The sequence below is a fragment of the Elaeis guineensis genome, chromosome 6 (genome assembly GCF_000442705.2).
Source record: "Elaeis guineensis isolate ETL-2024a chromosome 6, EG11, whole genome shotgun sequence".
Classification (NCBI taxonomy): Eukaryota; Viridiplantae; Streptophyta; class Magnoliopsida; order Arecales; family Arecaceae; genus Elaeis; species Elaeis guineensis.
In genome coordinates, this window is record NC_025998.2 from 130,849,543 (window position 1) to 130,868,614 (window position 19,072).

The 19,072-nt window shown below is 42.8% G+C and overlaps 1 protein-coding gene across 2 annotated transcripts; it reads left to right on the forward strand.

Moving 5' to 3' along the window:
• Window positions 1–8,064: 8,064 nt before the first annotated feature.
• On the forward strand, window positions 8,065–13,261 carry LOC105046496 (protein neprosin). Of its 2 annotated transcripts, XM_010925081.3 has the most exons (7): window positions 8,068–8,503; window positions 9,563–9,649; window positions 9,768–9,992; window positions 10,085–10,246; window positions 10,358–10,411; window positions 10,660–10,806; window positions 10,945–13,261. In XM_010925081.3, the coding sequence occupies exons 1-7, from the start codon at window positions 8,345–8,347 to the stop codon at window positions 11,308–11,310; spliced, it is 1,200 nt and encodes a 399-aa protein (XP_010923383.1). In that variant the 5' UTR covers window positions 8,068–8,344; the 3' UTR covers window positions 11,311–13,261. The 2 variants fall into 2 exon arrangements, with proteins under 2 accessions (XP_029120798.1, XP_010923383.1); XM_029264965.2 differs by lacking the exon at window positions 10,660–10,806 and having other exon boundaries at window positions 8,065–8,503.
• The last annotated feature ends 5,811 nt before the right edge of the window (window positions 13,262–19,072 follow it).

A 19,072-nucleotide genomic window follows, 5' to 3' on the forward strand; every position in this document is an offset into this window, starting at 1 on the left:
GGGAGGCACCTTTCAGCCGATCGGAAAATGAATCGGCTAAGAGCGACGATTCTTCCGTTCAGCTGTTGGACCTCCTTCTTGGTGTTCGGATGACGCATGTTGAGGATGGCCTTTATTTTCTCAGGGTTGGCCTCGATCCCTCTCTGAGAAACGAGGAATCCGAGGAACTTCTCCGAGATCACCCCGAAGGCACATTTGGTCGGATTGAGCTTCATTCGGTGTCGTCGAAGGGTGTGAAACGTCTCCTCGAGATCCCGAACATGGTCCGGGATCTGCGTGCTTTTCACCAGCATGTCGTCCACGTACACTTCCATGTTGCGTCCGATTTGGTCTTTGAAGACCCTGTTGACAAGTCGCTGGTAGGTGGCACCGGCGTTCTTCAGTCCGAAGGGCATCACTCGATAACAGTAGAGACCCTTGGGAGTCACGAACGCGGTGTGCTCCTCGTCTTCAGGCACCATCCGGATCTGGTTGTACCCGGCGAAGGCGTCCATGAAGCTGAGCAGTCAAAATCCGGACGTGGCATCCACCAGTTGGTCGATCTTCGGAAGTGGGAAGCTATCCTTCGGGCAGGCTCGGTTGAGGTCGGTATAGTCGATGCAGATCCTCCACTTCCCGTTGGCTTTCTTGACCATGACAACATTGGCGAGCCAATCGGGATACGTGGATTCTCGGATGAAGCCTGCTTCGAGCAGCTTGTCCACTTCTTCGTCGATGGCCTTCTGCCTTTCTGGGGCGAAGGACCTTTTCTTCTGCCTCACCGGCGTCATTGTCGGGTCGATGTTGAGTCGGTGAGTAATTATTTCTGGAGGGATGTCCGACATATCTGCTGCCGACCAAGCGAATATGTCGGCGTTGGCCGTCAGCAGCTCCGCCAGTCGGTGACGTTCGGTGTCGGGCAATTGAGACCCGACCCAAACTTTTCTGTCGAGATTTTCTCCAATCGGGATTGCCTCGAGCTGCTCGGCGGGCAAACCCCGTTCTTCCTCCTCCCTTTGGTCCAGTTTGTCAATTGTCAGAGGATCCTTCGTCCCGTCGCTTTGAGCGGAGATTTGGAAGCACCGCCGAGCGAGCTGTTGATCTCCGCGCATCTCTCCGACTCCGTTTTTGGTCGGGAATCGAACAAGGAGATGGTACATCGAGACGATCGCCTTGAGGGCGTTCAATCCGGGTCGCCCGAGTATGGCGTTGTAGGCCGAAGGAACATGGGCGATCGCGAAAGTGAGGGAGACCGTACTTTGCCGTGGTTCGGTGCCGACCGTCACGGGCAGGGTAATTTCTCCCTCTGTCGTGACGGTGTCTCCGGCAAAGCCGATCAGGGGCACAGGGATCCTCCTAAGTCGGTCAGTTGACAGTCGCATTCGGAAGAAGGTCGAGTAAAACAAAATATTTGTCGAACTTCCGTTATCAACAAAAATTCATTTTACATCATAATTGGCTATTGTCGCCGACACAACAACAGCGTCGTCGTGGGGAGTCTGGATGTCCCGAACGTCGTTTTCTGTGAAGGTGATTACGTCGTCCAGTCGCGGCTTTTTCGTCGGCTCCCCTCCTGTAGACGTCCCCGATTTCAGCCGCTTGGAGATCATGTTGATGACTCCGGCCGTCGGCTGGTTAGTCGGCGCCTCTTCAGTCGGCTGGGGGCGTCGATCGACAATCGGTTGGGTCGGCGGACCCCTCCGAAATTTGCCGAGATACCCCCGGCGGATGAGATTTTCGATCTCATCCTTCAACTGGATGCACCGCTCGGTGTCGTGGCCGTGGCTCCGATGGAACCGGCAGTACTTCCGATGGTCGAGGCCCTTTGCCTTCAGAGGCGGAGGCCGTCGCAGGTATTCTTCCCCCTCGATCTCCATCAGGATCTGCGCACGGGGAGCGGAGAGAGGAGTGTAGGAGTCATACCTGGGACGCACCGGCCTCGGGGTCTGTCGTCGGGGTGATTTTTGGATCTGTCGGGGTGGAGAAAGTCGACTATTGGTCGGGGGCCTGCTTGGTTCGGCAGGCTCCCAACCTTTTCTCCGCTTCTCCTTCGGACCCCTGGGCTCCGCCAAGCGTCGGTCGGACGCTCCTTCGTCCGCGCGCATATACTTGTACGCGCGCTCCAGTAGCTCGGCTTATGTTCGGGGGAGGGTCTTGTCCAGAGAATAAGTAAATCGGGATGACCTCAGGCCCCGCTTCATGGCTGAAACTGCCATGTCTTCGTTGAGGTCCCGGACCTCGAGCGTGGCCGCGTTGAATCACACCACGAAGTGTCGGAGCGTCTCGTTTTCCCCCTGCTTGAGGGAGAAAAGGCTGTCCGACGTTCGCGGCGGCTTTCGGCTAGTGCTGAAATGGGCCACGAACGAGTGCTCGAGCTGCGCAAAGGAATGGATACTGCCCGATCGAAGACCGGAGTACCAAGCCCTGGCAGCCTTGCGGAGCGTAGCGGGGAAGCCGATGCAGAAAAGAGCGTCGGTTGCCCCTTGAATTGTCATGAGAGCTTTGTAGCTCTCGAGGTGGTCGACCGGGTCGGTGGAGCCGTCGTATGGCTCCACGTGCGGCATCTTGAACCGACTGGAAATCGGCTCGTCGAGGACCAGTCGGGAGAGAGGTTGGGCGGTCTGAAAGTCGACGTCGTTCGAAGACCTCTGACCGTCCATCTGCAGTTGGGCGAGTCGGCGGTCGATTTCCTCGAACCGTCGCTCGTAGTCGTCCGCTCGTCGATGCTGGGAGACCCCAGGGGTGGAGCCTCCGGAAGATTCTGAGAGAGAGGCCGACGGTGTGCGCGGCCGCTTCTCCTTCCTTGCCCGTTCCAACGGGGAAGGAGAGGGCCGCTGGGACCGTCGGTGGTCGCGCCGTGGTCGTCCCTCCTCCTCTATGTGGGAGCGCTGTTGGGAGCGCTCGCATGGAGGCGACAGGGGTCGGCGCGGCCGTCGGCGGCTGCTCCTGGAAGGCACAGGTCGGGCCGCCGGTTGTTGCTGGAGGCTTTTGACTGCGTCGGTCAGTACGGTCATCTGCCGTACGATGGCCGCAATCTGGGCCTCCGTGGTCACTGCAGGGCGCGGAGAGCTAGGCTTCGCCACCGGTGGGGGCGGGGAGGCCTCTTCCCGGCGGGAAGAGCGCCTCGCCAACCCAGTGACTCTCGATCGTTGAGCTCTTGTCTTTGTCATGCTGTTTCCCCTACCTGGCGCGCCAATCTGTTGCGGCCAATCACCTCGTCGCCCGATCGTCGGGGAGCGTGCACCTGCGAAAGGAAGTCCGCACTGACCGGAGGCGGCTCCGGTCGGGGACCCTCCGACGGTCAAGTCAGAGAGGTGACTGGGCAACAGTGAAATGCAGACAGAGAGCTCTGAGAAAGAGAGAGTGAGGGGGAGGAGCGAGCCTGCGTATGTGGGGGAGACGGGCGGATCGATGCCTTGCACTGTTGCCTTCCTTGGTATATATAGTGGAGCTAGGTATGGCGCCGTCATTAATGGCGCGGACAAGTGAGGAACTGTCAACTCACTGCGGGCTGTCAGAGCCACCGTGAAAATGTCACGTCGCCGTGTAGTCGTCTAATCACCAGGGTTGACCCGGCTCTCGGCGGGACAATGCCCCTAGGTAACTGTGCCGCATGTCCGTGTCAGAGCTGACAACGTCTGGCGGCTGTACGGCGGTTGGAGGAGCCGACCGACCCAAAGTCGGTAGCCAGATAAGTGGTGTCGGGCCCCTCCATTGGTCGGCGAGCATCATGTAAGTCGGGCCTCAGACCCCCCGGGTTCGGTCGGTCGGGATGGTTACGCCCGACATACCCCCGGCCGGCGATGGGCCGTAGACTGGTCGACAGTTAACCGCTGATGGCATCCGTCAGTCGGTCGCCCCGACCAACTGTCGGATGGTCTATCGGCCAGTCGGAGTCGTCCGTCGGAGGTGGTCGGGTCGTCAGTCGGTCGGGCGGTCGGGCCCTCCGGCGGTCGGTCGGGCGGTCGGGCCCTCCGGCCGTCGGTCGGCGGGTTTCCCCAACAATGAACATCAAACTATTGACTGTAGATTTATAAAGCACTTTCTTCGTGGTACGCCAAAAAGATGAGAAGTGAATAGTTAAAAATGCACTGCACATAAACTGATGTAGTCCATAGATAGATGCCCATATACAAGAAAATTCTGTACCAAAAAATAGCAAATAGTTTCTCCAAAATAGATGGGCAATTTTTTTACCATCTCTAATAATTTTAATAAATATTTTTTTCGACGGCAAATACCGTTTCTAATAATGCAGTCGCTAATGATTATTAGAGACGCGTTGCCATCTCTAATTCCGTTTATGCTGTCGATAAAATTAATATTAGCGATTGTAAAAATGCCATCTCTAATAGCCGTTGGTAAAATAATTATTAGTGACGGAATTATTACTGTCGGTATTACCATCACTAATACCTTAATTTTTTATAGTGATTCTCCTACATGATGGCCAACATGAGGAGGTAGATCATACTGAGTTTGTTTTCAAGGAGCATCCTATCCAAGAATGTGAAGAAGAGGAAGAAGAGAAAGAAGTGGAAGAAAGGAGGAAGAGGAAGAATCAGACGAAGAATCCAAGGAGTACCAAACATCTGAAGAAGCCGATGAGTAGTACTCCTTGCTTGCGATGAACTTCTGGACATCTGACTCATTTTAAATACTTGTCTTGCATTGCCACCCATCTGAAGAGTACCAAACATCTGAAGGGTACCAAATATTTAATTACCTATTTTGCATCATTTTAAGTCTTGTATTGTCATTCATAATTATATAATTAATCTATGAATCTATTTATTTTTATTTTCAGAGATTGTAGATCATGTCTTTTCGAGGTCGGAGTCATCACAGCTGAGGAGAGAGCTCTCATGCCGCCAGCTCACATGCTTCTTCGCCACACATACCACACGATAAACTCTAACACTTTAGATATTCTTTTTTATATTATTTTATCTTTTATTATCTAATATAACATTCTTTATGATGTCTTGATACTCTCATGTTCGGACGACGTGGGGTCACCAGTGACCCCACAGTCATATAGAGCAGCGTCTGGCTTTCAGAGTCAGTGACGTGGTAGAGGATCCACCTGACTCACGACACCTCTGACTCGATTGGAGGATAGAGAGCTCATGCACGTTCAAAGTCACTCGTAAGTACTATATCTTCACTGAATATGTTTAAAATTTAGCCATTATAGAGTCTAACATTTATTATTCAAAATCAATTTTACAGTACATTTACAGAGATTGGGGTGCCTCATGTGATTATCGGGATCATCCGACGATTGATGCCAGAATCGATGAATGAGTTCTCGCCAGTTGGCTATTAGGGGCTTATGATGCAGTCTAGAAGATGTTCCTGATAAGTTAAAGGTGTTTAATTTTTAAATTCGTGATAGATTTATATTCAATTTATTAATACATGCTTGCTTTTACTTACAGAGATACTATCGACTTGAGACTTCTCAGGATGAGGAGGCTGATCGTCGGATCTTCGAGGAGGTGGCCACATGTAGGTTCTGAGATGGACTATACAGCCTTAGGCAGTCAGCCAGACAGTACTCTAGATTCAAGTCACCATCAGATTGAAAGTCTTACATAGATCACTAGATGCGGACAGACATATAGAAGGCCCTCTGCAACCAATAGAGTATTGAGAAGTACTCTAGTAGACAGCAAAGGATACAATAGAATCGATCTGTCCAGCAGCATCCGATCAAGCACACTGGCAGCTCCGTTGGCATACATGTTGTAGCCGATAGATTGATAAAAATTTTATACTTAAATTAATTTCATATTAAATTGATCATATATATATTTTAATTAATTTAATTTTATTATTTATTTATTATAGATATGGTAACTGGGTCGTGCACCAGGGTAGCTACAGATATGGAAGGCCACATATCAGTCTAGGAGGACTGGTGATTTCTTAGATCCTCGATCTTGATAGATCGCGGTAACAACTTAAAATATTATTTATTAAATTTTTATATATACTGATATATATAGACTAATAAATTTTTAAACTGTATAGACGGATTATATGGAATATCTCATATTGCAGCACGACGAGGATCCATCCTCTCAGTCCCTCCTTGATCTCGAGGGATGGCTCAGGGCCACCGGAGGGGTGAGTAAGAGCCGGTTCATATGATTCGACCATATCTTCGACCCTCTAGTAGCTCGATACTCTTCGTCGACGTCCTCCTCTTAGGACTTGATAATCCAGACATAGGTTGACACATATGTGGAGGAGGTTGTATAGAGACTTTGGAGCCAGCGACCTCAGAGCTTTCGAAATCCTGTCCGTGATGTGGTCATTGAGATTCTCTGAGATCTATATCTGTGCGATCAGCAAGGCACGTTGTCACAGCCATCACAGCAAGTAAGTCTATTAATAATTTTTTTTACTTATTTTAAATTTTTATATTTAGAAGCTTTACATATTTAGGCTTGAGTTTGGAAAAAAGATATGGGAGGTAAAAATTCAATCTAACCATCCAAACGATGGACCGAGGGTATCTATAGTTCCGTATCATTAAATGAAACATGTAGGAACAATCGATTTGAGAATCAAAGAAGTATACTGAAATATATATCTCCGTATCAATATATACACTTTCATATCGAAATTTATTAATAATATTTTATTTTTTTTTATTACAGAAAGCTGGGACATCCGGCTCTCATCCACCAGCTATTGGAGAGGACGTATAGGAGGAGGAGGATGAGGAGGACGATGAGGAGGATCTTATATGATTTTTTTGATATGTATGTAATTTTGATACTTGTAAAATAGTATAAATTTATAAATTTCTATAATTTATATTTTTAATATAATATAATTAATTTTATATTTATGATTCTATTAAATAGTTATTATTTTATTTATAATAAATTTTAAAAAATATTATTGCTTATTAATGTGATTAAAATATATTTTAAAATATTTAATTATAAATTTTTTAAAAAAATTAAAAATTATTAGCGACGGCATTAGTGACAGTATTCACCATCAATAATAGTTTTTTAAAATTTTAGTTAAAAAAATTAAAAAATTATTTACGATGGTGGTAGCGATGATAATTACCGTCACTAATATTTTTTTAATACTTTAATTAGAAAAAAATTAAAATTATTAGTGACAGATTTTTATCGCTAATACCGTCGCTAATTATTGTTATTAGCGATGGCAGAATTGCTGTCACTAATAATGGTAATTAGCGATGACGTTATTTCTGACGTATTTTTAATAACGGGGTTCCATCGCTAATAGGATTATCGATGGCTAAAGGGCTATTAACGATGGTAATTAGTCATCGCTAATAGTTTGTTTTCTTGTAGTGAGAGGAGGATGGATTGCAGCTTATCAGGACATCATCGCCCCCATTGACATCTCGCCTCCACAATTTCGAAAAGAGGCTGTCCCAAAATTACTCCGATCTTCGATGTGGGACTATTAAATGGGAAGAAAAAGAGTCCGATGATGCTTATAAGCGTTGTTAAGAGCCAATAGATGGAAAATAGAGTCTGATGATGCTTATAAGCATCGTTAAAAGTCATATTTATATATTATTAAAAATCATATTTATTTGGAACCTGAAAGCCATATTTATTTTTGTTGGGAGTCCAACGATGCTTATAAGCATCGTTAAAAGTCATTAGGGAGTGTTGCTAAAAGCCACTATTTATTTGGAGTCCGACGGTACTTATAAGCGTCGTTAAAAGCCATAGTGTCCTACAATGCTTATAAACATAAGCATCGTTAAAAGCCATTATTTATTTAATTCATACCTGATAACACTTATAAGTGTTATTAAGAGCCGTTTAATTTATTCAATTTTCAATCAATGGAGGAAGACCATTTGATACTTGCCAATGCTCAAATAAAAGTCTACTATTTTTCTTTCTTTTGTTGTGAGCAATCCATAATTGTTTAATGGGAAATTTGATAGCATGACAAATACTATTAAAAATCATAACTATAGTATTTACAAAATTTCATTCATCAAGGACATTTTAATCAAGGTAATCATATTTTTGGTAGAAAAATAATTATAATAGGCAAGCAGTGTTTCACTGAAATTCATATAACTATCTCTTCGATTTTGATTGTGCTTCTAATGGAAAGACAGCAAAATTTTAATTATTTAAGGGCAGAAAAATAAAATAATTGATGAACTAATAATTTGATGATTGGATAAACTCTTTCAATCAATTCAGGAAAGGAGAATCCATGGCATCTAATTAAAGCGAGATACACTTTGATATGTAAATGGCAACGACTTAGAAGAAATTTGCTTAATATATTGGATGGCCTTGTTTTGATTTTCACTGAGGAGGGTTTGAAAGAAAGAGGGGCCATGAAGGTGCACATTAGCATGAGCCATAGCTTGGTGGGTCTATTTTTGGTGATGACCTGCTTATCATGTAACATGTCAAAGGTGTGGGCTACGACGCAACAGTTGGAGGGGCGGCAACACCAAAAGCGGTCGGATAAGCCTATCGTCAAGAGCATCAAGGTTTGCCATCCCACTATTCTTTCATTTTGTTTTTTATAGTTTTTCAATTTTTTGTATAAAAAAATATTTTTTATTCATTACGAGAATGTTTACATAAATTTCTTATATTCTTTTTCAATAAAAATATATTTTACATCGGATTTTTTTTCTTATTTTTTAAAGAAGAACCTTCATTTGGTCAGAATTTTTTGGATTGTTTAAGTTATCATCAATCTTTTAATAGGAATTTTGATCTTTCTCATTCCTACACTTCTCTTTTCGTGGTCTGGTCTCAACTTTCATTGGTTTTGGAGATTTTGTTCCCATATCATCCCTACTTAGCAAAACCCCTTTCAACAATTGTGATAGCACTTTTTTTTTTTTTTTTGACAAAACATGAAGATTAATCCTATCTGTCCCATGTTACTGGATGAAATTTATCTTAATTAATTTTTAATAGCTTATCTATTTATCATTTTTAATTATTTTCTAAAATATGGATGTCTTCCTCTCAGCATTCTCCCTGTCCCCTCTCCTTGGTTCAACATCCCGATCCTGTTCCCTGCTTCTTTTCCGAGTACTTGCCCACTGCAGCTTCCTCCTTCCCATCCACGCCTTGATATACCATCAGTAGTTGGGGAAAATCTGGATCATTCTTTGCACAATGAATGGTGAAAAAATAAAAATATATTGTACAACACATTTTAAGAAGCATGGTAGCAAAACTCATTTCTGTCAAATAATCGCATGATGTTTCAAAGTCAAAATTAAGAATTTTATTGTGTTTCTTTTAAAAACATTTGTTATCTTCCATTTACTAGTAGTAGTGCCATCAAATTTATAGAGTATAAATGGTTCCTCTATACTTGCTTGGGCATTAAAAATTCTTGAGCTATGCTCTTTTCCCGATTCATTAGCATTTTATTCTATCATTTTTTAAAAAAATAAAAGTTTTTATTTTTTCCGTTCGTTCAGTACAATCCCAACTAGTTTCTCCTGTAATCTTCTACTTCTATCGTACTTATTTTTGGCATTTTTCATTGCAATTTCGTTTGTTCTAATGTTTGTTTCCTTGAAAAGAGCCCGGATGGAGATATCATAGACTGTGTCCATATCTCTCATCAGCCAGCCTTTGATCATCCTTTACTCGAAAACCATACTATCCAGGTGTGCTGTCTCCCCCCCCTCAATTTCTCCTTTTTTTTTTCAAATTCTTCCCATTTGACTTTATGTTTACAACTGGTGGTCTTTTACTTTGTCTCCACACCTTGTGCAAAATCTTCAGATGAGGCCAAGTTTCTACCCATTAGGCCTATATGATGAGAACAATGTGGAGTCAAAGATGGAACCTAGTTCTGTACCTCAGCTTTGGCATCAAAAGGGGAGGTGCCCAGAGGACACCATCCCTATTAGGAGGACCAAAAAGGCCGAAAGATATGGAAAGAAGAGGCACAGGACGATCCCAAATCCCACTTCTGCGCATCCTAATCAGGATGACCATAGATATGAGGTATATAGTTTTGAAAATATATGGAAAGGAGTAGCTTTGGAATAATCCTTGGCCTTCCTCATTTGTGCTTGTTGGTGGGTTTTCTTGAGTAGTATGCGATTATTTATACAAAAGGGGATGTGTTCTATGGAGCAAAGGGAACCATAAATGTGTGGAACCCGAAGGTCCAAGAGCAAGATGAGTACAGTACATCTCAAATCTGGGTTATTGGGGGTCCTCGAGAATATCTCAATGCCATCGAAGCTGGCTGGCATGTATGTTATTGCTTCAATTTCAAATATATTAAAAGTGATTTTAGTTTTGTGAAATTCTGAAAGTCCTCTCTTCATGCATCAACTAACTTCAGCTGGTGTGGAAAAAATCAGGTTATGCCAAGTCTGTATGGAGATAATAAAACAAGACTATTTACTTTCTGGACTGTAAGCAACGTTCCTTCATTTCTCTTAGTTTCTTCCATTTCTCATGTTCTCCTACCTTGTCTTCCGAGAGTTTTATTAATAATTTATCTTAGGGAATTGCATTGTTCATTGTTTTGAGCTTTTCTATTCTTTTCTGGCTAAATATATGAAAGAGGAGGTGCCACAGACATTCCTAATTTCGGTAGATGACAAAAGGCAAAAATTTTAAAACATTGGGTGGCTTCCAATATTTTGCTGTGAAATTTTAGATCGATAATAGTGAATCAATAGGCTGCTACAACCTACTTTGTTCTGGGTTCGTTCAAGTCAACAAGGAAATAGCTTTGGGTGCTACCATCTACCCAATTTCTAGCTATGATGGTCCTCAGTATGCAATCACTCTGCTTATCTGGCAGGTAAAAACAAAGATTCATATGATTTTCTTTTTATTTCTCGTCCTAAATTGTAAACTCTCGCGCGGTGCAAGTCATATTTAATTATTTTTCATGCTTCATCTATAAATAGTTAGGATTAATTTCATCTTTTTTGAGCAGGATCCAAATACGGGGAATTGGTGGTTGCAGTATGGGAATCGATCTCCATTGGGCTACTGGCCTTCATCCTTATTCTCTTATTTATATGACGGTGCCTCAGAGGTACAATGGGGAGGGAAGGTTCTGAACTTAAATGTAAATGGTCAGCACACCTCCACAGAGATGGGCAGTGGCCATTTCTCAACAGATGATGCTCGTAGGGCGAGCTTCATCAAAAACGTTCAAATAGTTGATCGCTCCAATAAACTTCAAACTCCTCCAAATGGTGGCGAAGTTATGACACAATCCGCATGCTACGATATATTAAACACCTACCGTGGTGTTTTCTACTATGGGGGTCCTGGTAAAAATCCCAATTGTCCATAGAAGTTATTATTTTCTGTATCTTCTTCTTGTTGGGAAAAAATAATTGTGAACAAGAAATGCGAAACAAAAGTAAATATTTTTCTTTTATATAATCAAGTAAATTATCAAAATCATCGAGCACTAACAATCAAGACACCCAATCAATAATCAATATGAAAATAATTTAATAGCCCACAAGAAAGAGAGAGAGAATTTTGATACGGAAAACCTCCAACATGGAGGATGATAACCAATGGCTCAGGCAAAACTTCCACTAGTTTGAAAATAATGGGATGACGGAGTATTTCTTCTAAAGCAGATCACCACATATCCATATCATCACATATGGGTGAAATTTCAATAAAGCAACAAGAAAATCTCATCAAGTGGGTATGCTAAATCCAATTTAACAAGAGGCTAAATCAACGAGCCAAACTATCAAAGTTGAACAATTAGCCAGGTTTCACCACCTTAAACTTGAGTTAAATCAGAATTAAAATAATTGTCATTCAATCTTCCAACAAATTCTTTGACTTAAGAGGATTATTAAACTTGATATGGACTGTTTTAGCCACTATGCGTTAGAGTAGATACAATCCAAGAGCGAGATTGCATCAAGAAGCAAAATCACATGTTAAACTTCCAAAAGTTATAACTTAGCCATGTGATGCTGAATTGAGATGATCTCTCTCTTTTTTCTTAAATGGATAGCTTTTTGGAATGGGTGATCGGGCCTAATTTAATCATTTGCTATTCAGAACAAGCCAATGGAATCAAAAATTTCCTTTCTAGGATAGACTTTGACTGGACCTATCTACCAATCTAGGAAGAAATAGATGGAGAAATTGAAAGTAAAGTCGATATAAAAATAGAGATCTATCTATTGTAAAATTTTAGATTTTTTATGTTTATTTCAATTAGTCATGTCTAATTTTGGAACTGAGTCATGTTTGAACTAGAAAAGTAACTCGACTTGGATGGTGTGAGAGCGCTAGAGGCTATATATCTCAGGAACTCGTGCAAGGGGTTGTACCAATTCCGCTATCTTTCTAGACATTTCAAGCTTTTCCTTAGATAATGACTTTGTAATTATATCTGACACATTCTTACTTGTATGAATTTTCTCAAGATATAACAACTTGATTTCCAAAGCTTTCGAAATTCAATAATGCTACACTTCAATATGCTTTGACCTGGAACACAAAAGGTTAGATTATATTCTTGCTAAGATGAATAGCGCTTTGACTATTACAATAAGCAATATATTTCACTTGCTTTAGGCTCACTTCTTATGGGAAGTTTCTCCATAATATTTCTTTACCGGCTTTGCTCACTACAATATCATAATGAATTGAACCACTAACTTATCCACTTCAAAATGTGACTTGTCCTAAAATTTTTAAAATCAATTTTTAATGATTATTTTAAAATTTGTACTAAGCTTGGTATCATCATGATGGATGGTAATTTTGGAGTTTGTGAGTTTTTTCGGTAGAAAAGACTTTCGATATTTTTAAATTCATAATTATTTTATTATAAAAATATAACCATCATAGTCGAAAAAATCATCAAATCGAATAAAACCTCTTATGCTCTAAGGATATTTTCAAGAAGAAAGCTAACCACAAATTAATGCGTGTGGTAAAATTATAGTACCCCTATTTTGCTTTATCTAGATTCCCAATTTTATTTACCATAATAAAATGTAATGATAAGTTTTATATCCTCTCAGTTTGCAATGAGGCCATGTCAGCATCTATATATCCATCCAACATAGATTTACTATCACCAAAATACAAACCCCGAAGATACCTTTGAGACACCTGAGAACCCATTTCACAACTTACTTGTAAGGGACCAGTCCCTCAACTGGCCCAAGAGCTTATGTACCCAAAAAGGATCTACATGAATTTTAAAGCAAAAATAGAAAAAAAAATGAAAACAAAGATGAGAACTCCCGATGAGAGTCTACTTCTTCTCCTTGATTCTATCAATCTCCAATGACCAGTCTATAAAGGGCCCCATCCTCCCCATCCTATTATTCTCCGATCAATAGCTGGTGATACCTATTTGATTTCTTTTAGCTTCTATTGAGTGTCCGGTGGCAAGTCGCCATGGATTTCTTACTGAAGATGCATTAAGGACCTTTAAATTCTCTTCTCCTTTTCTTAATCCTAAGTCCATCGTTGCCAACTAGACTTACTCAAAATCGAGCCATCTACCTAGCTTGCCTGAGCCCGGCCCCCTTAAAATGGGCTTGAGCTATAATTTTCAACCCAATGGGCCAGGTTGGGCTTAAAAATTGAGCTCGGATTTTCAAACAGGCCGGGCTCAGATTTATGTTGACCTGGCCTGGATCCAGCCTGGACTTGTGTTCAATCAAGATTCCGAATATCCACACTCGTAAGTCCATAACCCAATCCCTACTCTTCTTCCCGTCTCTCCCAACCTTAATCCTAAAATTTCCAACTCCAGCCACCCTGTTCCCATTCACAACATCAGCACCATTGAGTGGAAGACTAGAAGGATACCCTACTCAGTTCAACACCACCCACGACCCCACCTCTACCTCCACCTCTACAAATCTCGCCACCGCCTCGCCACCGACGGCCCAAGCTCTCGGTCTTCTACTACTTCCACAGAGGTTGGCTCCTGGAGCTAGTCCAACTTTCACAACTGTTGCCTCTGCCTCATCGTCGACCTTCGTGCCATCATCGTCACCCCCAACTATCGCTTCACGCCTGAGCACCGCCTCTCGCTTCCATCTATAATTCCATCATAAAACACCTAGGACTTCTCCTCCATTTTGCTGCCTTCTCGCCAGATGTGCTCTCCTTGGCATGCTTGGTAGCTCCCCTCCTTCCCCAGCCTCCCCATCTCCTCCTCAATCATCCCATCTTCCTCGATATGCTCGGCTCTTCCCGGCCAGGCTAGGGCTTTTCCTCCCTACTGCCGCACCTCCTCCTTGTACCTCCACGCCTCCATGCCTCCTCGCACCTTTGGCTCTCCCTGCCTCCTTCTCTTCCCACCTCATCTCCACCTCCTAGGCCTCAGCATCCTCCCCACCTTCTCTCATCCAGTGATGTCGACTCTGGTAGGTAAGCATGATTAATTATTTTGATCCCAAAAATATTAAGATTGCTCTTAAAAATCATGTGCCAGTTAACCAACTGATGGACGAGGCTTGGTACGAAAGCCCGAAGCTTGGTATACAGTGGGCTTAGGCTTGGAAAGAAGGTTCGAAGGTCGGGCCGGGTCAGGCTTAGGCTTGGAAAATTACTTTCTTCCCTTGAGTTGAACCCGACCCGAAGCTGGCCGAGCCCGCCCAATAAGCAGGTCTATTACAAACTTGGATAGGTCGGCGAGTCACCAAATTTTTGATGGAAAAGGGCCTCTCCTATTTTTGTTTCTTTTCTACTGTCGAACTAGCTGCTGTCATCCAATGTGGCCATGATCGAATTGCCATGGGTTGTTGCCCCAGCCACCGTTACGAGGGGTCACTGCTGCAGATCACTATTGTAGGTCACCGGCCTTGTCCTTTGCGAAGGGAGTCAAGAACTTTTCCTGTTTTAATGGAGAAGAGAGTGTCTCTCTTCTCTCACTTTTCCTCTCTTACTCTCTCTCTTCTTCACTCTTCCTTTCTCTGCAATTTAGTGGTCTAGTGGTGGGTCCAGAAATGTCTTGTTGATTTAGTAATATTTGACATGTTTAATAAAACTATGGTGATATTATTCAATTACTAGATTTTTGATGCATGAATCTTACTATTTTTCTATCAACTATATACATACATACACATACATACACACATATATACATACATACCTACACACACACAATATACACACACACACATACATACATACATACATACATACATACATACATACATACATATAATAGGGTTGCTGTAGTTTAATTGCACATAAACATGGTCCCTCAGTCATTTGGATTCTTATAGTATATGTTGGCTGTAGTAGATCTATTGTAAGAGTAAGAGAGTATTAAGATAGGATCTATCATTCTCGATAGAAGAGGAGTAGTTCTATGCAATCTAAGAGGCTGAGTTCACAAGTCTGTGGCTACAGCAAGGTGATGGATGGAAAGGTATTTTCATCAGAATCATATTTTGGACTCGAGCTAATTAGATTAGGCATATTATGGATGTTAGGGTTTAACGAGTTATTCATGACCTTCATCCTATCGAAACTCATGATAGAAGAACTGAATCACACGATAACTACACCTAAAAATTTTATATATTCTATTCTACTGGATTGCCACTACATACTGCTAAGTATTACTGGTGGATTGTAAGAACTCACTTGGATAATTTCGGATCTGTGATCTAAGTTTGAGATGAGTTGGAATTATTTCAGCCCATCAAAAAGAATTTTTGATGTTAAATTGATGGAGATCATTGTAAGTCCCATTACTAGACAGAATAGAATCTACAAGATTACACATAAAAGGGGTTGACCAAGTCAATTAATTGGATCCAGATCCAATTATCAATTGGATTGGTAATTTGGATCGATTGGTAAAAGTTACAAGTAGAAGTTTGGCTAAGTGTTAGCAAATTTGACCTGATTGCAAGTGTTGCAATAGAATTTGATAAGATCAAGTTTGGATTTAGAACCTAATTAAATTAAATCAAATTTAATTTAGTTAATCTTGATCTAATTTGAGTTGAATGGTTTTTTCCAATCCAAATAGAACTTGGATTAGAAACCTAGTTTGACTAGATTTCTAATTCGACTCAAATTGGACTTGATCTGACTTCGAATTGGATTTGTATTGAACCCAAATTAAACTAGGACCTCACCTCATCAGAATAGGATAAGAGAGTCCCAGTTTGATTTGGATTCTTCCTCCTCTTTGATGCACAAAGAGAGAGGGGTAGCGCCCTTCTCCCTACGTGCGCAATAAGAGAGGGGGCATCAATAGTTGACGTCCCATTCTCCTAAGACTCTCTCTCCTTCTCTTTTTTGGAATTAACTCAATCCTAGCTAACTGATTTAGAATCAGATTAGAACTCCTAAAAGGGGTTTAATTTTGGATTATGGCATGGGAATACAAATAGGAGTAGCGCTCCTTTTTGGTTTGGGCATGGATTTCATGTGGCTGCCCCCTTTGCCTATAAATAGGGGCGCCCCACCTCTAGGACGTCCAAAGCACTCCTCCATCAAATCTCATGCACAAAGAGAGAGAGAGAAAATTAGAAAGAAAAAGAAGAGGAAAGGAAGAAGAGAAGAAGAAGATAAAGGGTTCTCTTCTAGCTTCTTCTTGGAGGTCCTGCGAGAAGGTGTTCGTGCTGTCTTCTTCTACGACGAGATCCAAGCAAACGAAGTAGATCTAAAAGAGGCTAGCACCTTAGTGATCTAGAAGACTTTGGATTTGCATCAGCTCTGTATGGATACCTGTAGAGATCAGGTACGTGCATGGCTTCAAACAGAACCAACAATCAATCCAGATCCGACTTACAAGGGGATAGCAATCTCAAGTAAGTTTTTAATCATTCTTAAATTCTAGTTTTCAGGTTCGTAAATCCAAATTAATCATGTATGTTAGATTCCTTTTAGGTGATACTAGATAGAGCTATTAAAATGGACCGACTCAGCCCGATCTGACCCTAGCCCACATGGACTGTGATTATGGGGGCCGGGCCGGGCTCGGCCTACTTGTTAAAATGGGCTGTAAAAATCCAGCTCGACCTTAGCCCATGTGGGTTGTGGATTAGGGTCGGGCTAGCCCACTTCTTTTTTTTTTTATTTTTTATTTTTTTTTCTCATTTCTCTCTTCCCTTCCTCCCACCCCCCACCTTAATCGATTCTCCACCTTTCTCTGCTGGTGGCCGACCTGCACCCACCCCCCTCCGATGTGCCACATGTGGCCCTGCCCCACCACCGTCCTTCGCACCGTTTGCACGAGATCGTGGGCGAGCGAGTGCTAGTGCTTGGTGCGATAGCACTTGCAGAGCTTCTCGACCTTGTGTCGACAATGCATCGAGGTCTTGGAGGAGGCCTGGGGCAGGTGGGCGCAGCGACGGACGACGGCATCGGTGACCTCCTACGGATGGGAGGCGTGGAGGTTGCCCTGACGGAGGGCGTACCACTTGTTGCGGTAGGAGTCGATTAGGGCTACGGTTTTCTCGTGGGTCTAGTCGGGAGGAGGGAGGTGATGGGAGGAGGTGGAAGAGGGGGGAGCTGGGGCGGCGGAAGGCAGCGCTGGGAGGGGTAGGGGGAGGGGGATCGGGTTGGGGACTGCGATGGGGAGGGGACCTGGGGGAGGCTGCAATCATCACACCGGCAGGGGGAGGTGCGGAGGAGTCGAGACTGTCGGGGAGGGAGGGGAGGCCGAGGAGGGAGGGGAGGGCGCAAAGAAGATCGATGTCGCTGCTGTTGTATCACGGTCGAAGCAGAAGAAGAGGGAGGGGGAGACACGAGGAGAGAAGGATTTGAGAGAAAATCCTCCCCCCCCCCAAAAAAAGCTATCAAGTGGGCCACCCCATGGGTTGATCCAGCCCTAACCCGATTCAGCCCATGGGCTATAAGGGTCAGGCTAAAAAGCCCACTAGCATAAGTGGACTAGAATTTCTCAGCCCGACCCGACCCATTTTTAGGGCCAAATGAGCTGTCCTATAGGTCCTGGCCTATTTTGACAGCTCTAATATTAGATGAGATCTAGGGCGTGCAATAAGTTAAAAACTTTAATCATACTTTCTGCTGCGTTTTCATGAGATAAAAAAAAATCTGCATGCTGAAATCATCCAACTCCAACACTCCTAGCCGGTTAACCACGTATAAGCCAGTGATGGCTGTCCCAGGCATAAGCTCCTGATGGGCTATCCCAAGCATGAGCTTCTAGCCCGCTGAACCCATATAAGCCAGTGGTGGTATCCCAAGCATAAATTCTTAGTGGACTGTCTCAAGCATGAGCTCCTGACAGGCTGACTGAGGTATAATCTCTTGGAGGCTGTCCTAAGTACAAGCTCCTGATGGGCTGTCCCATGACGAGACTAGTCCAAACCACTTCATATTTTTTGATTATCTGTGATTTATTCTTTATCAATCGATTCTAAATTTATCTGTAATTCCTTTTCAAAATTTAAAGATAATTTTAAATTTGCATGCCACATGGTATACCTTCCGCATAAAAACAACATAAATAATAATCATGTTGAAATTTACATAACCTTATTTTCTTATGCAAACCAGGGTCCATGATACAAATCTAATAGTGAAAATAGTACATATATTGGTGATCATGTAAAAAAATTCTTATCTCAATTAGTGATAAATTGGACTCACTAGATTATGATCTTCATATCAAAATTCTAGTCGATATTCTTCTGTCCAATAGTTTGCCCTACTATATATTCAAATTAATATTTTAAAATAAATTAATTAAATCAACTCAATTACCTAGAATCCGGGTTCATCGGGTCCACACCCCCATCCCCGACAATTTTCCTCTTCTAAAATCTCCCATAATCCACCAAAGGGAGAAAATAAATAATTAAATAATTAACTAATTAAATAAATAATTAATTAATCATAATAGAGAAGAGAGAGAAGAGATCTCCCTTCTTCTCTTCTTCCTTTATCAAAACAGGGGATTCTTTCCCCTTACTCTTCCTCTCCCACGCACGGCTGTGGAGGACCAAGCCGGTCTCCACGGTGGCTCCCGGTGGCGGCGCAGCCGTGGCCCCCGGCGACGCCCCAAACGGTGGCCGTTGCCGGCCGTGCTAGGGAAAAATTGGAATCCGGCAAGGATCTCCCAT

Coding starts and splice junctions, on each gene's coding strand:
- LOC105046496 (XM_010925081.3), top strand. CDS start 8,345: ATGAAGGTGCACATTAGCATGAGCCATAGCTTGGTGGGTCTATTTTTG. Junction 8,504..9,562: donor CTATCGTCAAGAGCATCAAG/GTTTGCCATCCC, acceptor TTCCTTGAAAAG/AGCCCGGATGGAGATATCAT. Junction 10,807..10,944: donor TCACTCTGCTTATCTGGCAG/GTAAAAACAAAG, acceptor TTTTTTGAGCAG/GATCCAAATACGGGGAATTG.